This window comes from Monodelphis domestica, chromosome 5, assembly GCF_027887165.1.
Source record: "Monodelphis domestica isolate mMonDom1 chromosome 5, mMonDom1.pri, whole genome shotgun sequence".
NCBI lineage: Eukaryota > Metazoa > Chordata > Mammalia > Didelphimorphia > Didelphidae > Monodelphis > Monodelphis domestica.
In genome coordinates this window covers 18,590,374-18,610,399 of record NC_077231.1, presented here as the reverse complement: position 1 = coordinate 18,610,399, position 20,026 = coordinate 18,590,374, and the positions used below count along the sequence as shown (strand labels likewise).

The 20,026-nt window shown below is 36.9% G+C and overlaps 1 protein-coding gene across 2 annotated transcripts in view; it reads left to right on the top strand.

Moving 5' to 3' along the window:
• Positions 1-20,026, top strand: part of MON2 (MON2 homolog, regulator of endosome-to-Golgi trafficking) — a 170,953-nt gene that overhangs the window by 140,666 nt on the left and 10,261 nt on the right. For both annotated transcript variants that reach the window (XM_001363454.5, XM_001363373.5), the window contains 2 exons: positions 1,375-1,582; positions 3,847-3,929. In XM_001363454.5, the coding sequence (XP_001363491.1) occupies positions 1,375-1,582; positions 3,847-3,929 (291 nt within the window). The remainder of the gene's footprint in view (positions 1-1,374; positions 1,583-3,846; positions 3,930-20,026) is intronic.

The following is a 20,026-nucleotide window of genomic DNA, read 5'->3' as shown; positions in this document are numbered from 1 at the left end:
TGATGGGATTAAGTCCATCTGGATTGATTTGGATGTGCCCTGAGGCCAAAACCTTGGGAAGGAGGGTCAATATGGAGTGTCTCCTCTTTGCAACTAGGCTGCCCACTCTGTGCTCTGCGCTTCTTCTCTACCTGCTTCCCCACCACCTGTGTTTGACACTCTGAACCTGGTACAGCTTGCCTGAAATGTACTCCCTCCAGACCAGCACCCTTGCCCACCCAGAGGATCTATGTGCTGCTGGAGACTTAGCACTCTAGGTTGGGGAGGGCCTTCTTTTTCCTTCCTCTTAAACCGGAGTGTTCTCGATTTCAGGCTTTTGGGGGTGTACCTTTTAAGTTAAGTCTATCAGGAGGGTTATTTTGCTCTGTCTTGTTGTTATGTTTGATTTTCAGTCCCCTAGGAGCATTTAGCTTGTATTCAAATGGTAAGGAAGGGTTTTCAGGGGTCTGAACTTTCACTGTCTCTATTCTGCCATCTTGACTCTGCCTTCTGAAAATATTTTATAACTGCTCATAAAAGATTAGGAATTATAGTCTTCCTGCATCTATTTTGAGAAATGTGAATCTTCTACTTCTGCACTTCAGAAATTGGCTCCTTTCATTAACTAGGATCCAGAGATTTTTTTTCACACTTCTGCTTTTATTATTTCAAGTCAGATAACAAATGTAAATTACTTAGTAGAATGCCTGGTACACAGTAGGCACTGTTATAATTGGTAACTATTGTTATTATCATTTTAAAATTAAGTTGGCTCTGAAGAGCATAAGCCGACACATAAAGTCATTGAAGGTAGGAACTCTTAGAGCTGGAAATGAAGCTCATCTCACTTCAGACTATTTAGATTCCCACATATTACCACTTAAGAAAATCACACACATATTCTATTTCTAATCTGCTTCTTTACTCAGTCACATCTTATACTTGATCACTACTACCCTTATTCACTAATCCTTTTTGATATAATTCTCAAGTGAGACAAACTCAACTAAAACTGACTTCTCTAACCCCATGTCTAAAGAGCCTTGGGACATAAGTATAAGCTCCTTAAAGGCTCTCTTCCTGATTTAGTCCAAGCAAAATTATGTTGTTCTTTTCATTTTTATTTGCTAAATAAACATTTCCTTTTTAGTAGTAGCTTCTATAACATAGAAGTATAGTACTTTCTTATCATGAAAAGAATTATACATAACTAGACTGTGATGCAACCATTTAAAATAGTAACAAATCTTGCATGCAATAACATTATCCCAAATATATTTAAATATCCCTTATTTCAGAAGTCTTCTAGAGTTGTGCTTAGAATTTAATACGAGCCTTTTGTACTTTAATCTCTTATTTCACTGTTAAATTAAAGATCATATATTACTTTCACAGAAGCCGAAATTGATATTCGAATGAGAGAAGAATTTTCTAAAATGTGTTTTGAAACACTACTTCAATTTTCCTTCAGTAACAAAGTCACAACTCCTCAGGAAGGCTATATCTCACGCATGGCGCTCTCAGTGCTCTTGAAAAGATCCCAAGATGTCCTCCATCGCTACATCGAGGATGAAAGACTCAGTGGCAAATGTCCTCTTCCAAGGTTCCATCTTTTATTTAACTTTATTAAAAATTAAGGCAAACCCTTTTTTACTCATCAGTAAACAATGATGGTAATGATTAATCATAGTGTATTCTCTTTATTTTTTATTTTCTTTTTTTTTAAACCTCACCTTCTGTCTTGGAATCAATACTGTGTATTGGTTCTAAAGCAGAAGGGTGGTAAGGGCTAGGCAATGGGGGTCAAGTGACCTGCCCAGGGTCACACAACTAGGAAGTGGCTAAGGGCAGATTTGAACTCAGGACCTCCCGTCTCTAGGCCTGGTTCTCAATCCACTGAGCTACCCAGCTGCCCCCAGTGTCTTCTCTTTAGCATCAGTGTAATGTGTAAAATGCAATTTGAGAGCATCTTACTTCCCTGGTCAGTCTTCTGTAGAGTGTGTCTATTGGTTATTTCTGTTATAAATCTTCCTGGTTTCTGTGTCCACTTAGTCTACTTAATTAACCCCTTTGGCAGCAAAACCAGGGTATTTTATTTACTCTAGCTATCAGTGTCATCAGTAATTACTGTGGCCAGATTAACTAGAAGAGAAGGCCAAGAAAATTCAACCCAAACTCAATTGCAGGGAACTATGGAACAGTTACAGCTTAAGCTTACAGTGTAGCATTTAACAGGGCAAATGTCTGCAAAGAGAGTATAGGTGTCTCCAACGACTGACCCTGGCTCATAAATTTATTTCCAGCTGTCAGTATCACTTCCTACTTAGATACAGCAGAAGGAAAAGGAGAATTCCTAAGATTGAATTGCTAAAATTCAAAATAGGACTGATTATATGGAGTATGAAATTTAGGAGTTATCCCCAGACATGAATAAATTTGAGATAACACTGAATCTGTAAAATGAATTCCTTTATCTGAATCAATTTGTGCTGGCAGGCCCAAAGAAGGAATAATTTCTTTCAAAAGGATTTTCGCAACAAAAGCCGCTGTGGCATGAGCAGTAGGAAATGCTTCAGGCCACCTGGTCAGTTGATCAACTATGACCAAACTAAATTTATACTGTCCAGCTTTTGGCATAGAGATAAAGTCAATTTGTAGGTGTTCAAATGGTGTCTAAGCAAGAGGAAGTCCACCAAAGGCTTTTCCTTGAAAGGCATGTTGATTAAAGGCCTGGCAGGTAGGACACGCTGTACATACTTTGGAGGCAATTGTAGTTATTCCAGGTGCTATCCATACTCTTTTAACAGAGTCTACAATCCCTTCGTGGTTGCCAAAATGTGAGTTTTTAATTAATAATCAATAACAAAATATTATATTTAATAATTTTTATTAATAATAACTAAAACAAAAGAACTGCCTGACTTCAGCCCAGTCTCAGGTCCAAGAGAGGAAGAGGGAGGAGTGACAGCCACTTAAATACAATCATGCAAAATGCAGGGACACAAGAAAAGGGAATTTTGGGAAATTCTAAGGAACTTCTGGGGGATGAAGTCCAAAGGCTCAAAATCTCCATTTATGCAATTTGGACAGGTGCTTTAGATAAGTTTGGGAAGTGATGAAAAGACATTTCCAGGGAAAGGATAGCAAAACTGGACAATGTCCTGCTTCCTGAGTGATATCTTCAGAGGGTAATATCACTTCTTGTTTTCAGTACAATCAATCTTAATATAATTCCATTTGAAATGTGGAATTTTAGTTGTTGTGGGTTCAAGTTTACTCTTGGAAATAGGAGAGTTTGCGGTTACTGCAGAGTAAACCTTTGTGCCTTGGAAGTTGCTACTGACTACTCTTCTTTATGAATTCTACTGTTGCTTGGACAAAAGTGGCCAAGTCAGCCACTACTTTAATGGTAACAATTTTCCCATATCTATGCAACCATTTTTAGCCACTTATTTACTAAATAGCATTTCTCTTGGTTAGCAAGGTCTTGCATAGATTAAAGAACCTGACTTGGGCACTAGAAACAGGAAGCAGGCCTCTTATTTAGGTAGCTTTCAGAGCTCTGGGCAGTAGAATTCATTTGCAGTAACCTTGGGGAATATAGCACTTGTAATTAGCAATTGCTCCATCTAAATCTAGAAACTCAAAATTCAAGCTAGACACTGAAACTGTCTTTGAATATATGTTTTTGCTTACAATATGATATATAAACAAGTGATTTTTAGTATATTTTATTTGTTTAAAATACCATATAAATATTTAAATTAGCTTATTTAGCTTCAGATTCATTTGTACTCAATACTGTTTCTTTTCTGATAGAAATTCATTGTAAATTCATATATTTTAACTAAAATAATTTTCTTTTAGGCAACAAGTGACAGAAATCATATTTGTTTTAAAAGCAGTCAGTACTCTTATTGATTCACTTAAGAAAACTCAACCTGAAAATGGTAAGTGCTTCAAAAACTTTCACATATAAAATATTTAAATTGCATCTTTCTTTTATTTTGGTATTATCAATGTTCTATAGAATTTTTTACTCATAAGCCTGATTTCATTGAAATCTTTGCCCACTCTCCTTTCTTCAATTAGAAGAAAATACTTTCAAACATTCCATATCTGCCTATTGAAGTCCAACCCATTTCTCATAATCCAGATCAAGTACTACCTTCTCCATAAAACCTTCTGTGATCATCTCAACCATAAGTGATTTTGCATTTCTAAATTCCCATCAGAATTCCTACTTTTCTTATTTACTTCAGCCATTCTACCTTGTATTACAGTTTTTATGGGAATGATTTGTAAGCTGTTAGGGGTAAAATTTAGAGGTTGAGACTGAATATATTAGTGATCACCTAGGATTTACATTCAATCCCAATGAAATACTCAAGTCAGTATGGGATTTATGTTGGTTTATTTACAATAGAAGGAAGAGAGTAAGAAGAAGGAAAAGAGGGAAAGGGTAGAAGATCTGTTCCAGCCTGGCCTAAGCTAAGGAGAGTTCAGAGGCCTCAGCCAAGAGGGCCTTCTTAGAAGATTAAATCTAGTTTGTCTTCTAACCACAAGGCCTCCTCCAAGATAAGGGGCCTCCTCAGAGGATAGTGTCTTCAGAAGGTCAAGAAAAAGGAGGATTCAGCCTTCTCACTCACCAAGTCTGATTCAAGGGAAATTGCCTCACCTAGACCACACTACAGAGCTCCTCCCAATAAACTCCAACGCCAAGTCCACCAAAGCCTAAAGCACACCAAATACCACCAAAAGCGAGCTCACAGGAAGTGATATGAAATATATAGGCAGTTATTTACATCATTTCCTGTGTCTCACAATGTACCAATTTTGGCTTAAACTTGGCTTAGGACAGCCCAGGGGGTCAGTCAGTTGTTTCTGATTTGTCACTTCCTAGCACATGCTGGTCATAGACCATCCTCCCCACATTTAATCCTTAAGTCAAGGTGTATACATTCTTTGGTTTCTAAAATTCTAAAGACTAAGAAGGGTGGAGTAAATCTAAAATTCATAAAGCCCAGAGATTGTATCTTATTCATATGTGCACATCCACAGAGGAAAATGCTTATTGGATATTTAGTGATTGAAGGAATGATTCATAGGACACAAATTTTTTTCTAAATATTTTGTTGGCTTTTGGTTTTTTGATCTGTTTGTTTTTGTTTCCAATTTAATCCAAACATGATGGAGTACATATCTATAATTTCAGTTACATAGGAGAGTGAGGCTGGGGCTGGTGTCTTTTGAAACTCAGAAGTTCTGAGCTTCAGTGAGCTATGCAGATTGGATATCCTCATTAAAGTTCAGTTTCAGTATTGTAAGACCTTAGAAGCAAGAAGCCACTAAATTGCTAAAGGAGAGGCAAACTAGCCCAGGTTGAAAATGCAGTAGGTCCAAGTTACCTTGCCAGTCAGTAGAAGGATCAGATCACTTCCAGCCAGGCCAAGATGAGCAATGATAACAACAGCAATAATAAACAATAATTTCAGCCATTTCCACTCTGGACTTAAAAGATGGGTATGATCCAAGATTTTGTGACAAGTGAAATTTTATTATGCTGGAATGAATTTCTGGTTAATTAGTTATCCCTGATTTCAACCCTTAGGCTTTCAGAACTGAGTTCTTTTAGTAAGAGTGTTTTGGCCAGTTTTAATTATTAGATAATTATTAATGAGAAGTAGTTGTGTATTTTAAATATTTTGGTCTCTTTTTTTATTATTTTATTACTGTATATATCAGTATGATAAGAATCTGATTTTGTGAGAGTAGGAACTCCTTCCATGAATTTAGGCAAGTCTTGAGAGAGTAGCCTGAGGATCAGAAATGCTAAGTTGATTAGCTAATTTAGCTAATAATTGTCACCTCATGTTTTCTTTGCTACCAACTCTAGATCTCTCTAAACTGCCAAAGCTGGATGACTTTAGAGAAAAAAATAGGAAATAATCCAATTTCTCAATATTTTAAACCCCTGTTTGCCAGTTTTTAGTATGTATGACAGGATGAAAAAATCATGTTATGTCAATAATAACTGACACTTATATTGGTTTTAAAAGTTAACAAAATACTTTACATACATGACCTCAATTACATTCATCTTTCCCTATATCTAATAGTTTTTTAGAATTATAAACAAAGACATCATAGTTTTTCAGTCGTGGTCAACATGATCAGAAACATTTGTGATGTTGTATAGTAGTGGATCAGAGAAAGAGTAAGAAAGATAGTGTACGTAGAGAAGGACTTCTGAGGGTTTCCATGTGGAACTGGCCCTCTTTTCTAAATTGGCATTTTTCAGAGTTCTTTATCTCACAGCTTAAAGCTACAGATCTAAGGTGGTCAAGTTATCATTCCAGTAGATGGATTTTAATAGAACCAAGTATGTGGTACATTTTTCTCTTAGGTTGTGGACATCTATCTCACTTTATATTTGTTATTTTAAAAATAAAAATTCATATAAAACTTGATGTGTAATAATGCTACAGAAAAGTTGCATGAACCTGTTGTATCTCTGGCCTTCAAAAGTACTTCATATTCATCGTGATTCTCTTTCAACTAGCATTACTAAAAGAATATTATGTTGTAAATATGGACATTGTTTCTGGAAGAAGATTGCAGTTGTTGAAAGTGATTCGGTTTCCAAAGTACAATCGAAAGTTAGAATAATTCACATTGAAATCATCACATATTGATATAATTTAAAAGGTCTTGTCAGGTTCTTCATAGAATTTCTCGGCCTCTTTGTCCTCAGTAGCCAAGGTTGAAGAAAACAGTTATAATAATTTTGTATGTCATCTTTCTGTTGTATTTAAAAATTAAAGTAAACTGAGAGAATATATCCAAGAATGACCAATTTATTAATTATGCTAGCAGTAACCAATAAATTAAGTCAGTGGCCTTTGTCAATGATCAGTGACCATGAGATAGGACTTACTAGCCTTCATATAGTTTTCTTTTTCTCTTTAAACTCTTACCTTCTGTCTTAGAATCTATACTGAGTATCAGTTCTAAGGCTAAAGAATGATAAGGATTAAGTAATCAGGATTAAGTAACTTGCCCAGGATTCTGGTCTCCAGACCTACCTCTCAATCCACTGAGCCACCCAGCTGCCTTGCTTTCATATTTTCACTTCATTTTTGAGAAGTCAAGAGAGCATAGAACAGAGTTGCATAGGTGGGGAAATCCATGTGATTGATTACAGGATAGAGAGCTTCATGGGAATGGAGACATATTATTGGCTACATTAAGGAAAGTGGGCTAACTTGGGGCTAGTAACCACACCTCTTTGTCATTAAGAAGTGCTTGATTGATTTATGGGATCCCTCTGTATCCTGAGGACATTGTTAGTGGACCAAGGATAGCAGACTTTCTGGCTTCTTGGAGGGTTTTTCAGAGAGTTAAGACCCTTCTTAACTGTACAAGAACAGGCAAATATACCAGATCAGTTTGTAGGTCCTTAAAATATTCAAAAGTTATCCTATAATTTTCCTAGGAGCTGAAAATATGGTAGATAAGTTTCCCCATTATTTATAACTTTAAACTACCTCAGAGGGAAAGTTTATCCCTGAGCTCTACTCAAGAACATAAAAAGGAGGGCTTGGACAGATGCAGACTCAATTTTAAAAAATCGATAGAACATAAAGTCAGTTGCATTGTAGTATCAATATAGTAAAAATCAGTACAGTAAAAACTCAAAGTAATTTAATTTTGATCATCTCACCAGTTCTGGGCCCTGTTCACAGTTTATATGAAATGTTTGTCTAATACATATATACTGGTTGACCATATTGATGGATCCATTTCTTTTCCTTAATCTTCTGGCCTTCCTCTAGATATCTTATAAATACTACTACAAAAATCTGGCTGTTTATATGTCATCAATTATTCTCAGTATAAAACTAGCCTACCTCTTTTTCTGATACTACACATGCTCAGTGATTTTCTTCTGTATAACTCATTTCTGGGAATATGCTGCAGCCTGCTTGACTTCACCATGCATCTTTACATTGTTCTTTGGGTCACTTACAGTTTTGATATTTCTGGGAGCACTGTTTTCTGTCATTCGCCACTTTAGAGGCTTTTATAGAAGGTAACATCTTGAGATCTTTCAAGATTTTACAATTTCTCAGAATGTCATTTTATCTTCCCCTCTCTTCCTCATTTATAGCCTAGGTCATGGTCTATCCACTTTCCCTATCCAAAGGTCACATGTTGTAATAGAGATGTAAACTTAGAGAAACTGTTACTGCTTGAAATAAAGAGGATAAACTGTCTGGCTGTGACTTGAGAGAGCTGCTATAGGGAACCTGAAGCTGCGTATTAGTAATGGAGGTAAAACAAAGAAATGCTGGGGAATGCCACACACATGGTACACAAGGGACTACTTATAAAGGAATGCCCTGGGGTTTACTCTGGGGTTTTGCCTATTGATCCCTACTGATTGCTGATGGATCAATCTTTTTCCTAAACCCCTTCCTCCCTCACTCCCTCCCTTAACCAGCCTCTCCCTTTTGCCTTCCTCACCTCCCAAATCTTCTTGAAGCCTTTGTTTCTTCCCTCCCTCCTGAGTGAAACTATAAAGATACCTCAGTTGCTTTCTCAGTCAGGGGGTTTATTGGGATAACAGGATGGGAAACTGAGGTAAGAGGGATGAGGATTTCCCTAGACTACAGGGATAATTTTAGAAAGGTTTGAGGAAGTATTCTAGTCACAAACTATGACTCTTAGACAGTTAGGAAGATGGAGGTCAACTGTTTGAATCTTCTTTCTTCTTCACCATGAAAACTTCTTCTATGTCAACTTCGACTGCTCAGAACCAGAGTAATCTCAAAAAACCAAGTCAGCCTCACAAAAGGTCTTTCAGCCAGCTTCAAACTTCCAGGGGAAAAGAGTGACTTCCAGTCAGAGACCAAGTCCAAAAGCCCAGTTTCTCTTCTCAGTGTGGCCAGCAAAAGCCCCAACTGCCACTCCTGGGAACCTTCCATTAGAATCCTGGTTCTTGCATCTTGGTCCATAAGTCCTGCAAAACCTCTCTCTTCATGTCTCTATCACAATGTGTACTAATGTACTAACACAAGAACAAGCAAATCTAGACCAATACCTGTTTTTGTACAAACTTCAAGCTCAGGATAGTTTTTCCATTTAAAAACATTATAAATTATATATAAACTTTTAAAATTGAAAAATCACTCAGAAAGTTCATGTTACAAATGTCACAACATTATCCCATGTCATAGGAATCATTGGAAATTATATGATTATGGGGAAGCTAGGTGGTTCAGTGGATAGACAGCCAGGCGTAGTTCCTGAGTTCAAATCTGGCTTCAGTCAGATCCTAGCTATATGACCCTAAGCAAGTCACTTAACCCCAATTGCCTAGCCCTTACCACTTTCTCTTCTGCCAAGGAACCAATACTAAATATGGATTCTGAGTAAAGCCTCTTCAGGAAAGTAGTGTTTGCATTACTTAGAATGATCTTTAGACAACTGTCAGGCAATTAGCCCTAATATTATCAAAGGGGAAAAAAGGAGGAAAAGCCAACTTTTGTGTTTTAAAATAAAATATTATTTATCTTAGCCATAATTTATAAGTATACTATGTTTTTTATACTACAAAACCATTCAACTTTCAGGCCATACAGAAACAGGTGGCAGGCAAGATTTACCCACTCCCTGATTATATCACTGGGCCCATCCAACTGTGTCATTTTTAGTTGTTTTTCTAGGGCAGTGATGGCAAACCTATGTCACAAGTGCCAAAGAGGGTACTCACAAGAGCTCTCTGTGGGCATGTGGCCACTGCCCCCCCCCATCCCCCTGTGGTAGAGGCATGGAGAGAGAGCCAAGAGTAAGCCAAGATGCAAGAAACAAGGTGGGGACCTGACCTGCCTGTCATTCAAGAAGAAGGTTCCAAATGGAATGTTCCCAGGAGTTGGCAGTTGAGCTGACCAGGGGGAGGGAACTTGGAGTCACTCTCTCTGGAGGTTGAATCTGACTGAAAAATCCTTGTGGGGCTGACTTGGTTTTGGGGAGCTTTCTGACCAAGGGAGAAACCTCTGAGATTTGACTGACCAACAGTTGGAGGAAAGCCAGGAGAAACTGAGAGACTTTGAACTTTGTTTCTCTCTGGGATTAAGCTGAGAGACCTTGCTGACTTTATGAAGAAGGAAGAAGATTTTAAATAGCTGTTGTCCTCCATCTCTGACTTTCTCTCAGACACAGTTAGTGACAGGACTGATTATTTCCATAACCCTCCAAAATTCTCCTTGTAGTTTTAGGGAAATCTTCATCCCTCTTACCTCAGTTTCCCATCCTGTTATCACAATAAACCCCTTACCTGAGAAAGAGTATTTTATAGTCCACTCGGGGGGAGGGAGGAAGCCAAAGGCTTCCAGAAGAGGGTGGTTAAGGGAGGGAGGGAGGGAGGAAGGAGGTTAGGAAATAGATTGGTCCATCAGCCATCAATAGGGATTAGTAGGCAAACCCCAGAGCAGTTCCCCTGTGTGGCAGCATCCCTGTATTAGCATCTCTCAGCATCTTTCATTCCTACCACCATTACAATCAGGCGGTTTTAGGTTCCTGTAGCAGCTCTCTAGTCACAGCCAGTCAGAGTATAGTCATTTACAGCAGCAAGAAGCAGTTTCCTCAGTTTACTTATTCTATTTCACCCCTTGTCATTAGACAGGCAGAGGGACTTGGGCAGAGCTGCTCCCCTCCCCACTCCCCCATGCCTGACATAATTTTTTTTTTCCACATCCCTTACCCCTCTGCCTAGCAACCCAATGAAAGCCCATCCTCCCTCTTGGGGGGGGGGGAGCATGACACTCAGTCTGGGGGATAGGGGGTAGGCACTCTCTCTCTAAAAGGTTTGGTTTCACTTTTCTAGAGCTTTCTCAGCAAAACTTATTCCTTTTATCTTTTGTATTGACAGATATTTCATCCTTTATAAAGCAGAATATATGTATGTACTTACAGAAACTATGTAAATTTATGTGCTTAATATCATTAAGATTAAAAGTAAGACATGATGTTCTCATTTTGGAGATTGGAAATTTGAGCTATAAGAATATTAAGCAGTTTATCAAGTATCATAGTCAGTCACATTTGGGAAATTTGTATTTGAATCCAAATAACTTAAAAAGTTTGACCACAGTGTAGCTGCCCTTTTTTAGCAGAGCCTTTTTTAAGTGTTTGCTCATAAGTAGTTTATTAAAATTCTTTCCTGGAGTCTTCTGACATTTAGCCCATATTGCCTGAGAGATGTAACTAGAATGCTTTGGGAAGTATAGATTATTACTTTAAACCATAGTTAAACTTTTCTTACCATATTTATATTTATGAATATGTTCATATATTTATTTTTTGCATTTCTGAAATCTTTATTTGGCATATATTTGTGCAGTCATGATACTGTATAAGTTTTCCATCCATAGAATTTATAGATTTATAAGTATAGATTTTTAAGTAATTGCTATGTGGTAGGCTTCACATTGAGTACTGGGGATACAATGACAAAAGTGAAAAGTCCCTGTTCTCAAAGAGCTACATTCCAATGATGTTTTGATATTTAGGTACATATAAAATACATGAAAAGAAAATGTATATTTACCTTGGAGGAAAAGACACTAGCAACTGTGAAGCCCAGGAAAGACCTAGCATAAGATAACTCTTAAGCCTATTCTTGAAGGAACCCTGTATTCTCAGAGATAGAAGTGCATAGGGAATTCATTCTAGACATAGGAGACAGCCAGTGGAAAGATAAAGATAGAGGAGACGCAATTTCACACACATGCATTTCTTATAATAATCTCTAGACAATGATCAGAAAATGAATCATAATAAAAAGAGGCAAAGGAGAAAAAGCCAGCTTTTATATGTTTTAAAAGCCAGTGTACTGTGGGTAGGGCAGCACTGATAATGAAAATGAGTCCAACAGATTGCAATATACTCACATGCCCAGATGGATCTATAATCTATTCAGTTTCAAGGTTCTTTCCAACTAGGTAGGTCCTATTTCGGGACTTCCAATAAGTTTCTCAAAGAGTGTCCACCTAACATGTTAAAGCCATTCTTTGCTTTCTCTGAACATCACAAACATACAAAAAGAACACCTTTCCATTTATTACTATTTGTGATTTTTATTTTGATTCCTCTAAATCAGTGGTTCTCATCCTTTCTAATGCCATGACCCCGCAATACAGTTCCTCATGTTGCAGTGACCCCAAACCAAAAAATTATTTTGGTGGCTACTTCAAAACTGTAATTTTGCTACAGTTATGATTGGGAATGTAAATACCTGATATGCATTATGTATTCTCATTGCTACAAATTGAGAGGTTGAGAACCGCTGCTTTAGAGGCTGTTATAGTCCATGTTTTACAGCCAACATTGGTAAAATATTGGTATTAAGAAAGATGAATCTTTGCTTTCCTGGCAAGCTTGAGGTCATTAAAGGACTTCTACATTTTCCTAAAGGCAATCCAGGTTGCTATCTCCCCCTTGTTCAAATCTCGACCTGATTGTTGGACCATCATCCTCCAATTATTTTTTTTTTAATTTAGTCAGAACATTATTCCTTGGTTACAAGAATTGTATTCTCTCTCTCCCTCCCTACCCCCACCCTTCCCGTAGCCCACGTGCAATTCCACTGAGTATTACATGTGTCCTTGATCAGAACCTTGTTGTTGTTGTTTGCATTAGGATGTTCATTTAGAGTCTATATCCCCAACCATATCCCCTCAACCCATGTAATCAAGCAGTTGTTTTTCTTCTGTGTTTCTACTCCTACATCATCCTCCAATTCTACAAGTACAACTTAACTGTCATCCTCCACCCCCAGTGCCACCCCATAAAGAATCTCTTGTCAAGGTCAGTTGATTCCACCTTTTCAATATCTCTTGAATATACTCCTTCTCTCCTGTGATGCTGCCACTACCCTGGTGGCACTTATAATTTCTAACTCCATAGTATTTCTTAAATACTTCCCTTTCTCATTGCTCACATGGCCACTACCTGAGTTTAGGTTTTTATCATGTCACTTGGATTATTATAATAATTCTTCTAACTGGTCTTCCTACCTTATCACTTTCCAGTTACTCCTACGCTCATTTGTGAGAGTCATTTTCTTAAATTTCAGGTCTAGGCATGTCACTTCTCTAATCTATATGAATTCCAAGGATTCCCTATTGCTTTTAGGATAAACTACAAACTTTTTTTCTCTTCTTGCAACCTCTGCCCCTTATTGAGAAAGTAAAACAAAACCTTTATAATAAATATGCATGGTCAATCAAAACAAATAACTACATTGGCAATGTCCAGAAATGTATGTCCATTTGCCTTTTTTCATACCATAATCAGTATCATCAATTTTCTGGAATTGCAGTTGGTTAATGAGATTTTTAGGTCAGAGTTTTCAACATTGTTATTATAACTTGTTCTCCTATTTCTGGTAACTTTACTCTTATTCAGTTTATATCATCACTTTTATAGCATAATAGCATCCTGTTATATTCCTGTTTTGTCTAATCCTTCCCCAATTGTCAGTCAGTTCCCCTTAAAGTTCTTTGCGGCTACAAAAATAAGTAAATATTGTACATATGGGTTGTTTTCCTTTTTCTTTTTAAATCACTTTGACATTTAAGTCTTGTAGTGATATTTTTATGTCTTAAAGAATACATATAGTTCAATAACATTGGAAACATGATTCCAAATTGTTTTCCAGATTGGCTAGACCATCCATAACTTCCCTAACAGTGCACTGTATGCTTTTTACCATAGTTGTCTTCTGTAACAACATTTCTTTTCTTTTTTTAGTCATATTTTACTCTCTGATAAGTATAAGAAGGAACTTCAGAGTTGCTTTAATTTGTGGTACTCTTAATTATTAACATCATGGAAGATTTTTCACGTGGCTATAAATGTCTTCTCTTGAAAACTGCCTGTCCCCATAGTCTTTCACACCATTTATTAAAGATTGGTTTTGCTTATAGCAAACTTTCCTTCTGTCATGTAAATCAGATATTTCCTGGTTAATATGATTTCTGAACTCATGATCTCATTGTTTTCATAACTAATTTATAATAGTTAAACTCTTTTGTAATTTAACTTATCTAGAAAACTATATTATTATAATTAGTGTTGCTATCACTTAGTGACACACTGAGTGTAAACTATCTCTGAAAACTGAAGTGTGAAAAAGCCTAAAGCTTGGCACAATCCCCTTCTCCAATCAAAGGAATAGAGCCCAACTTTAACATAAAGTTCAAAGTCAAAAAATGGGCTGGGAAAATGAGCAAACAACAACAAAAGAACCTGACCATAAAAAGCTACTGTGATGACAGGGAACCTCAAAACACAAATTCAGAAGATAACAGTGTCATATATAAGCAAAGCCTCTAAGAAAGTAAATTCTCCAGAATCCCAATGAGAATACTTGGAAGAGCTAAAAAAAATTATATAAAAAATCAAATGAGGGGCAGCTAGATGGCTAAGTGGATAGTGTCAGGTTTAGAGCCAGAAGGTCCTGGATTCAAATCTGTCCTCAGAAACTTCCTAGCTATGTGTCCCCAGGCAAGTCACTTAATGCCAGTTGCCTAACCCTTACTGTTCTTCCACCTTGGAACAATAGTATTGATTCTAAGATGGAAGATAATTGTTTTATTTTTCAATCAAGTACAAAGAAATGAAAGTTATGCAAAACATGAAAAGATAATTAACAGCTTGATAAAAGAGGCACAAAAAATACTGAACAAAAGAATATCTTAAAAAACAGAACTGGTGAAATGGAAAAAGGTGCTATAAAGCCTTGTTGATGAAAACAATTCCTTAAAAGAAGTTCTAGAGGGCAGAGCTGGGTAGCTCAGCAGATTGAGCCAAATCAGTCTTCACATTACCTAGCCCAATACATAGTATTGATTCCAAGATGGAAGGTAAAGATTTTTTTAAGTTATAGGTCATACCAGAAAAAACTATTCTTTTTTAAAATGGTTACTAAAGGGGTAAGTCAGAGGAAGGCTATAATTGAAATTTACCTCAATTTTAGTAAGATGTTTGACAAAAATTCCTCCTGTTATTTTTGTGGGAAAGAGACAGAAATATCAACTAGCTGTAAATACAATTAGTTGGATTTGGAACTTAAAATAATCATATCCAAAGAATAATTTCATTAATGTCAATGTCAATTTAGAAAGTAATTTCCAGCAAAATACCACCAAGGAACTGCCTTTTGTCCTTCTATTTAACATTTTTTCAATGATTTGAAGAACTATATAGATTAAAATCCTTCTCATTTGTAGATGGCACAGAGCTAGGTGGTTTGGATGACCAACTAGATCCCAAAAGGCTGGAAAAATCTTGACTAAGATGAAACCGAGTAAGGATAGATGTAAAGTATTATATAAAAATTAATTTCCATACTATAATATTTCAGAAGCCTAGCTAGGTAGCACTTTTTCATCTGAAAAAGATCTCAGGTTTTTAATACATTTCAAGCTCGATATGATTCAATAATACAATACGACAGCCAAGAAAGCTGATGTGATTTTAGGCTACATTGAGAGGCATTGCATTCAGGAGGAAGGAAATCATAATCTCACTGTACTTTGTCCTGGTCATCTCACATCTGGGGTTTTCTATTTGGTTCTGATTGCTTTTAGTAAGGACTGTAAAGATAATTTTAGGGTTGTGACTTAAAATCTAGAGTTAATTGGTCACCGGGGGAGGGGGGGGGATCCCAAATAAAATCCCCAAGTCAGTCTGGAAATTTATGGAAATTTAATTAATATAGAGGGAGGGAATTTAAGGAGAAGGAGGGAAGAGGATATAGGATTCTCCTGCCTGGCCTGTGCCAGGGGGAATTTTTAAATCCCCACCTCTAGGTCTCTGAAGATTAGAGGTTTCTAAGGGGATAAAGTTGGAAAAGTAAAGGAGGGAAACTCAGCCAGAAACTCACCACCAAACCGAACAATAGCTTGTAGTCACGCTAAGATGCCGAAAGGCCATCACGCTGCTCTCAGCCAGTTCTCCGCCGCAAAGGGTGCCAGAGAGAGGAAGTGATACAAATATATAGATCTTTCACACTTGTGTCTTATATTAGAAATAGGATACTGTGGAGATATTACTAGTTGTAATAAATGAGATACTCTGGTTTGAGAGATACTAGGGGAAACCTGAGGGTGCCTAGTTGTAATGGAGATAGAGATACTTCTGAGAGATAGAGAGATGCTACTAGAGGGGATACTCTGGGGTTGCCTATTGATCACTACTGATGGCTAATAGATCAAGATATTCCCTACCCTCCACCCTTCACCTCCCAGTTTTTCAACCACGCCCTCCTGCCTCCCTTCCCCTCCCTGTTAGTCAGCCACTTTTCTATGTAACTCAAAGGTGAACTGTGAGGTTTAGAGAAATACATTTTCTCTCTTTCTCAGGTAAAGAGGTTTATTGGGAAAAACAGGACAAGGATGGAAATTGAGGTGGGAGGGATAGGGTTGTCCCTAGTGTAAAAGGAAAGTTAGGAGGATTTTAGGAAATGTCAATTCTGTCACAACGGTGATACAAAAGTCTGACAGGGAGATGAGAGGACAACTGTTTAATCTTCCTTCAAACTCAAATCTCAAATCAGTTCTTCACACTCTAAGCCACCAACAAAAGTTAATTTCTTCTCAGCCTAACTCCAGAAGCCCCCCCCCCCCCCCCCCCCCCAAGGGTCCTTCGGCCTACGACAGAAGTTAACAGGGAATCAGTTCAGAGCTTCTTCCCCCTTCAGCCTGGCTTGACTCTCCAACAGTCTTTCCTGGGAACATTCTATTTGGAATGTTCTTTCTTGATTGAGAGCTGAGGTCCTTTACTTTGTTTTGCATGCATGAAATTCTCTCTTCCTTCCTGCCTCTTCCATATGCTCCTCCTCTAAATTTTCACATCTACCAATCACATCAAAGGCTTTTCTCCAGGACTGCCCATACTTTTAGTTCTCATCTTCTTTTGATTAGATTATATCTTTAGAGTTACTTAACACTTCTTTGTTAAATTCACCTTTTGTTAGTTACTTGACCTTTTGTGATTAATTTAACCTTTATAGTTACTTAACCTCTTTTTGTATTAAGATTTTAAAATAGACTTAACTTAAAGTTCCAGCTTCACTATATGGTAAGAGTTAAGTGCCTTCATTGTTCAATCAGGAGATTACAACTTTATCTTCCCCTAAAGTAAGGTGGAGTAATTTAAAGTTCCCATGACTCCTGATTTTGTTAAACTAAGTATCTTCATTGTTACAATCAGGAAATAACTAAATACAATCTTCACAGGACCTTGATAAGCTAGAAGATGTTCTAAGGATATGAGCAGCTAAATGGCACAGAGCATCAGGCTGAATTCAAATTCATCCTCAGATATTTAATAGCTGTGTGACTGGCAAGTCACCTAACTCTATCTCAATTTCCTTATCTTTAAAATGAGCTTGAAAAGGAAATGGCAAACCACTCCAGTATCTTTGCCAAGAAAACTTCAAATGGTATCACAGAGTTGGGCCCAAGTGAAAAATGACTAAATAACAACAGTAATCCAAAGTGTGCAAACTGGGATGGTGAAGTTCCTAAGTTTATAGCAGATGAAGATTAGTTGAAGAATAGTTTTTTTAGCCTGGGAATTCCTAGGAACGTCACAAACTGTTTTCAAGTATTTGAAGGACTGTGTATAGTAGCAATGAAACTTGTTAGGCTTGTTCTTGGAGGACAGAACTAGAAAGGGGATAGATATTTAAAAAGAAGCAACTTTAGAATGAATGTGAAGAAGAAATTCACGATAATTAGAGGTTCCAAGCGTGGAAAGGACCACCTCAGGAGGAAGTGGTTTCTTCATCACTAGAAGTCAGACCTTTCCGCACAGATGACTAATCATCACTGTCACAAGAATTTTAAAAAAGAGAACCTGAGACAATTCTCTGAGTGAAGCAGCATGTAGCCTGTTAATAAAGGTATCTTATTTATGGTCTACCTCCATTTGTGTTTAAAGACCCTGAAGTGAGTGAGGGCTAGCAGGACTTTTTAAACCCAAATTTATCTTCCTTCTGATGCCTGTTGGTGCACCCTTTGGACCTCCTCTAGTAAACAAATGTAAGGCAATCCTGACTAGAAACTTTAGTGAAAAGATAGGTTAATAGTTCTCAGCTCCTCCCTTTTACTTTATCATTAGGGGGCAAGACTAATTCTCAAAATCAATCTGCAGCCAGGCAAAGTTGTCTGGCTTTCAGATGTGGCTCATCACTTCCCTCTCTGGCACCTGAGAAATGCTAGCTCCCCCATGTGGCCCTGCTGCCTCCAGCACTTGTCCAGAAAAAAAGAAGCCCTTTTCAGTCATTTTTTTTTTAGAACTTGTCATCCCAAACTTTGATTAGGAGAAGCAAGAACCCAACCAGCATCCCCTGGGCTTAGCTCAATCTGGCTTCCAGGCTGGTTTAAGGAACAGATTTCTAGAGATTTGAGAATGATTGTCTTATTCAGTTATTACACCCTTCAGAAACTACCTGACTTTGAGAAGTGAGTCTGAGGAAATGGATGGATTCATAGAGAAATAGTAGTTCTTAAATAATCTAACACAATATTAATTTTCCTTATAAATTATGTTTTTGGAAGAGATTCTTTTTTCAGGCATACACTGAACTTGCTGGCCACTTTTTAATTCTAAAAAATATATAGGTAGAAAGAACTTTCAAAAATCTAGTTGCTATATTTCAGTCTACAGGCAAAAACCAAGGTTTTTTGTTTTTTAAACCCTTACCTTCCATCTTAAAATCAATACTGTTTTTTAGTATCAAGGCAAAAGAGCAGTAAAGGTTAGGCAATGGGAGTTAAATTACTTGCCCAGGGTCACACAACTAGGAAGTATCTGAAATCCAGGACCTCCTTCCTGTCTCTGGGGCCTGGCTATTGAGCCAGATTAGCTGTCCCCTGTATCATCACCACCACCCCCAAGCACTTTTATCTAGATAGATAGTACACCCCAAGTGCAAAGAAAATTTTTATTTGGAATTTAAAAGGTATGAAATTGCATATTATGGTTCATATGCCTACATGGTAAAATATAAATGGATAAAGTATTCATCTTAGGAAAGGAACATTATTATTACATTGTGAAGCAGTTAGAACCTAAAAAATTATCTGAAAAGAATTTATTTTAAAATTTTGAGTTCAAAATCAGTACCAAAGTATATGTTGTATATGTCACAAAATAAAAGATTTTAGAGTTCTATTCATTTACCTTCTGTGATTTTAAAGACCTTAAGTGGTTTTCCCCACTATTCTTTTTCCTGAAGAACACTAAATTATAATTCGAGGAATCCCCAAGTAGTCGTGCTTATCATTCTTTTTTTTTATTATTTCATTAAATATTTCCCAATTATATGTAAGCATTTTTTAAGAATCTTTTTTGAGTTCAAGATTCTCTCCCTCCCACTCTTATTTCCTTAAGGTGAGTAATCTGATATTAATCATACATGTTATATTATACAAACCATTTCTATATTAGCCATGTTACAAAAGAAAACACAAAGAAAATTTAAAAAGTAAAAATAAGGAGAGTTTTAAAAAACTATGCATCTGTCTGTATTCAGACTTCATCAGTTCTGTCTGTGGAGGTGGATAGCATTTTTTTTATGTTGGGACCTTTGGAATTGTCTTCACTCGTTGTCTTGATCAGAGTAAATAAAGTCTTTTACATTTGATCATCCTTACAATGTTGGTGTTACTATGTGCAATATTCTGGTTCTTCTGTGTACTTCACTTTGCATGAGTTCATATAAGGCTATAATATTCTCAAGTTTTTTCTGAAATCATCTTGTTCATCATTTGTTGTAGAACAGTAATTAATATTCCATCACAATCATATACTACAAATTTTTCATCACTACCCCAGTTGATGACCAGCCCCTCTATTCCCAATTCTTTGCCATCACAAAAGATTTGCTATAAATATTTTTGTACAAATAGATCCTTTTCTTTTTTTTATTCCTTTGTGATACAGACTTAGTAGTGATATTGCTGGCTCAAAG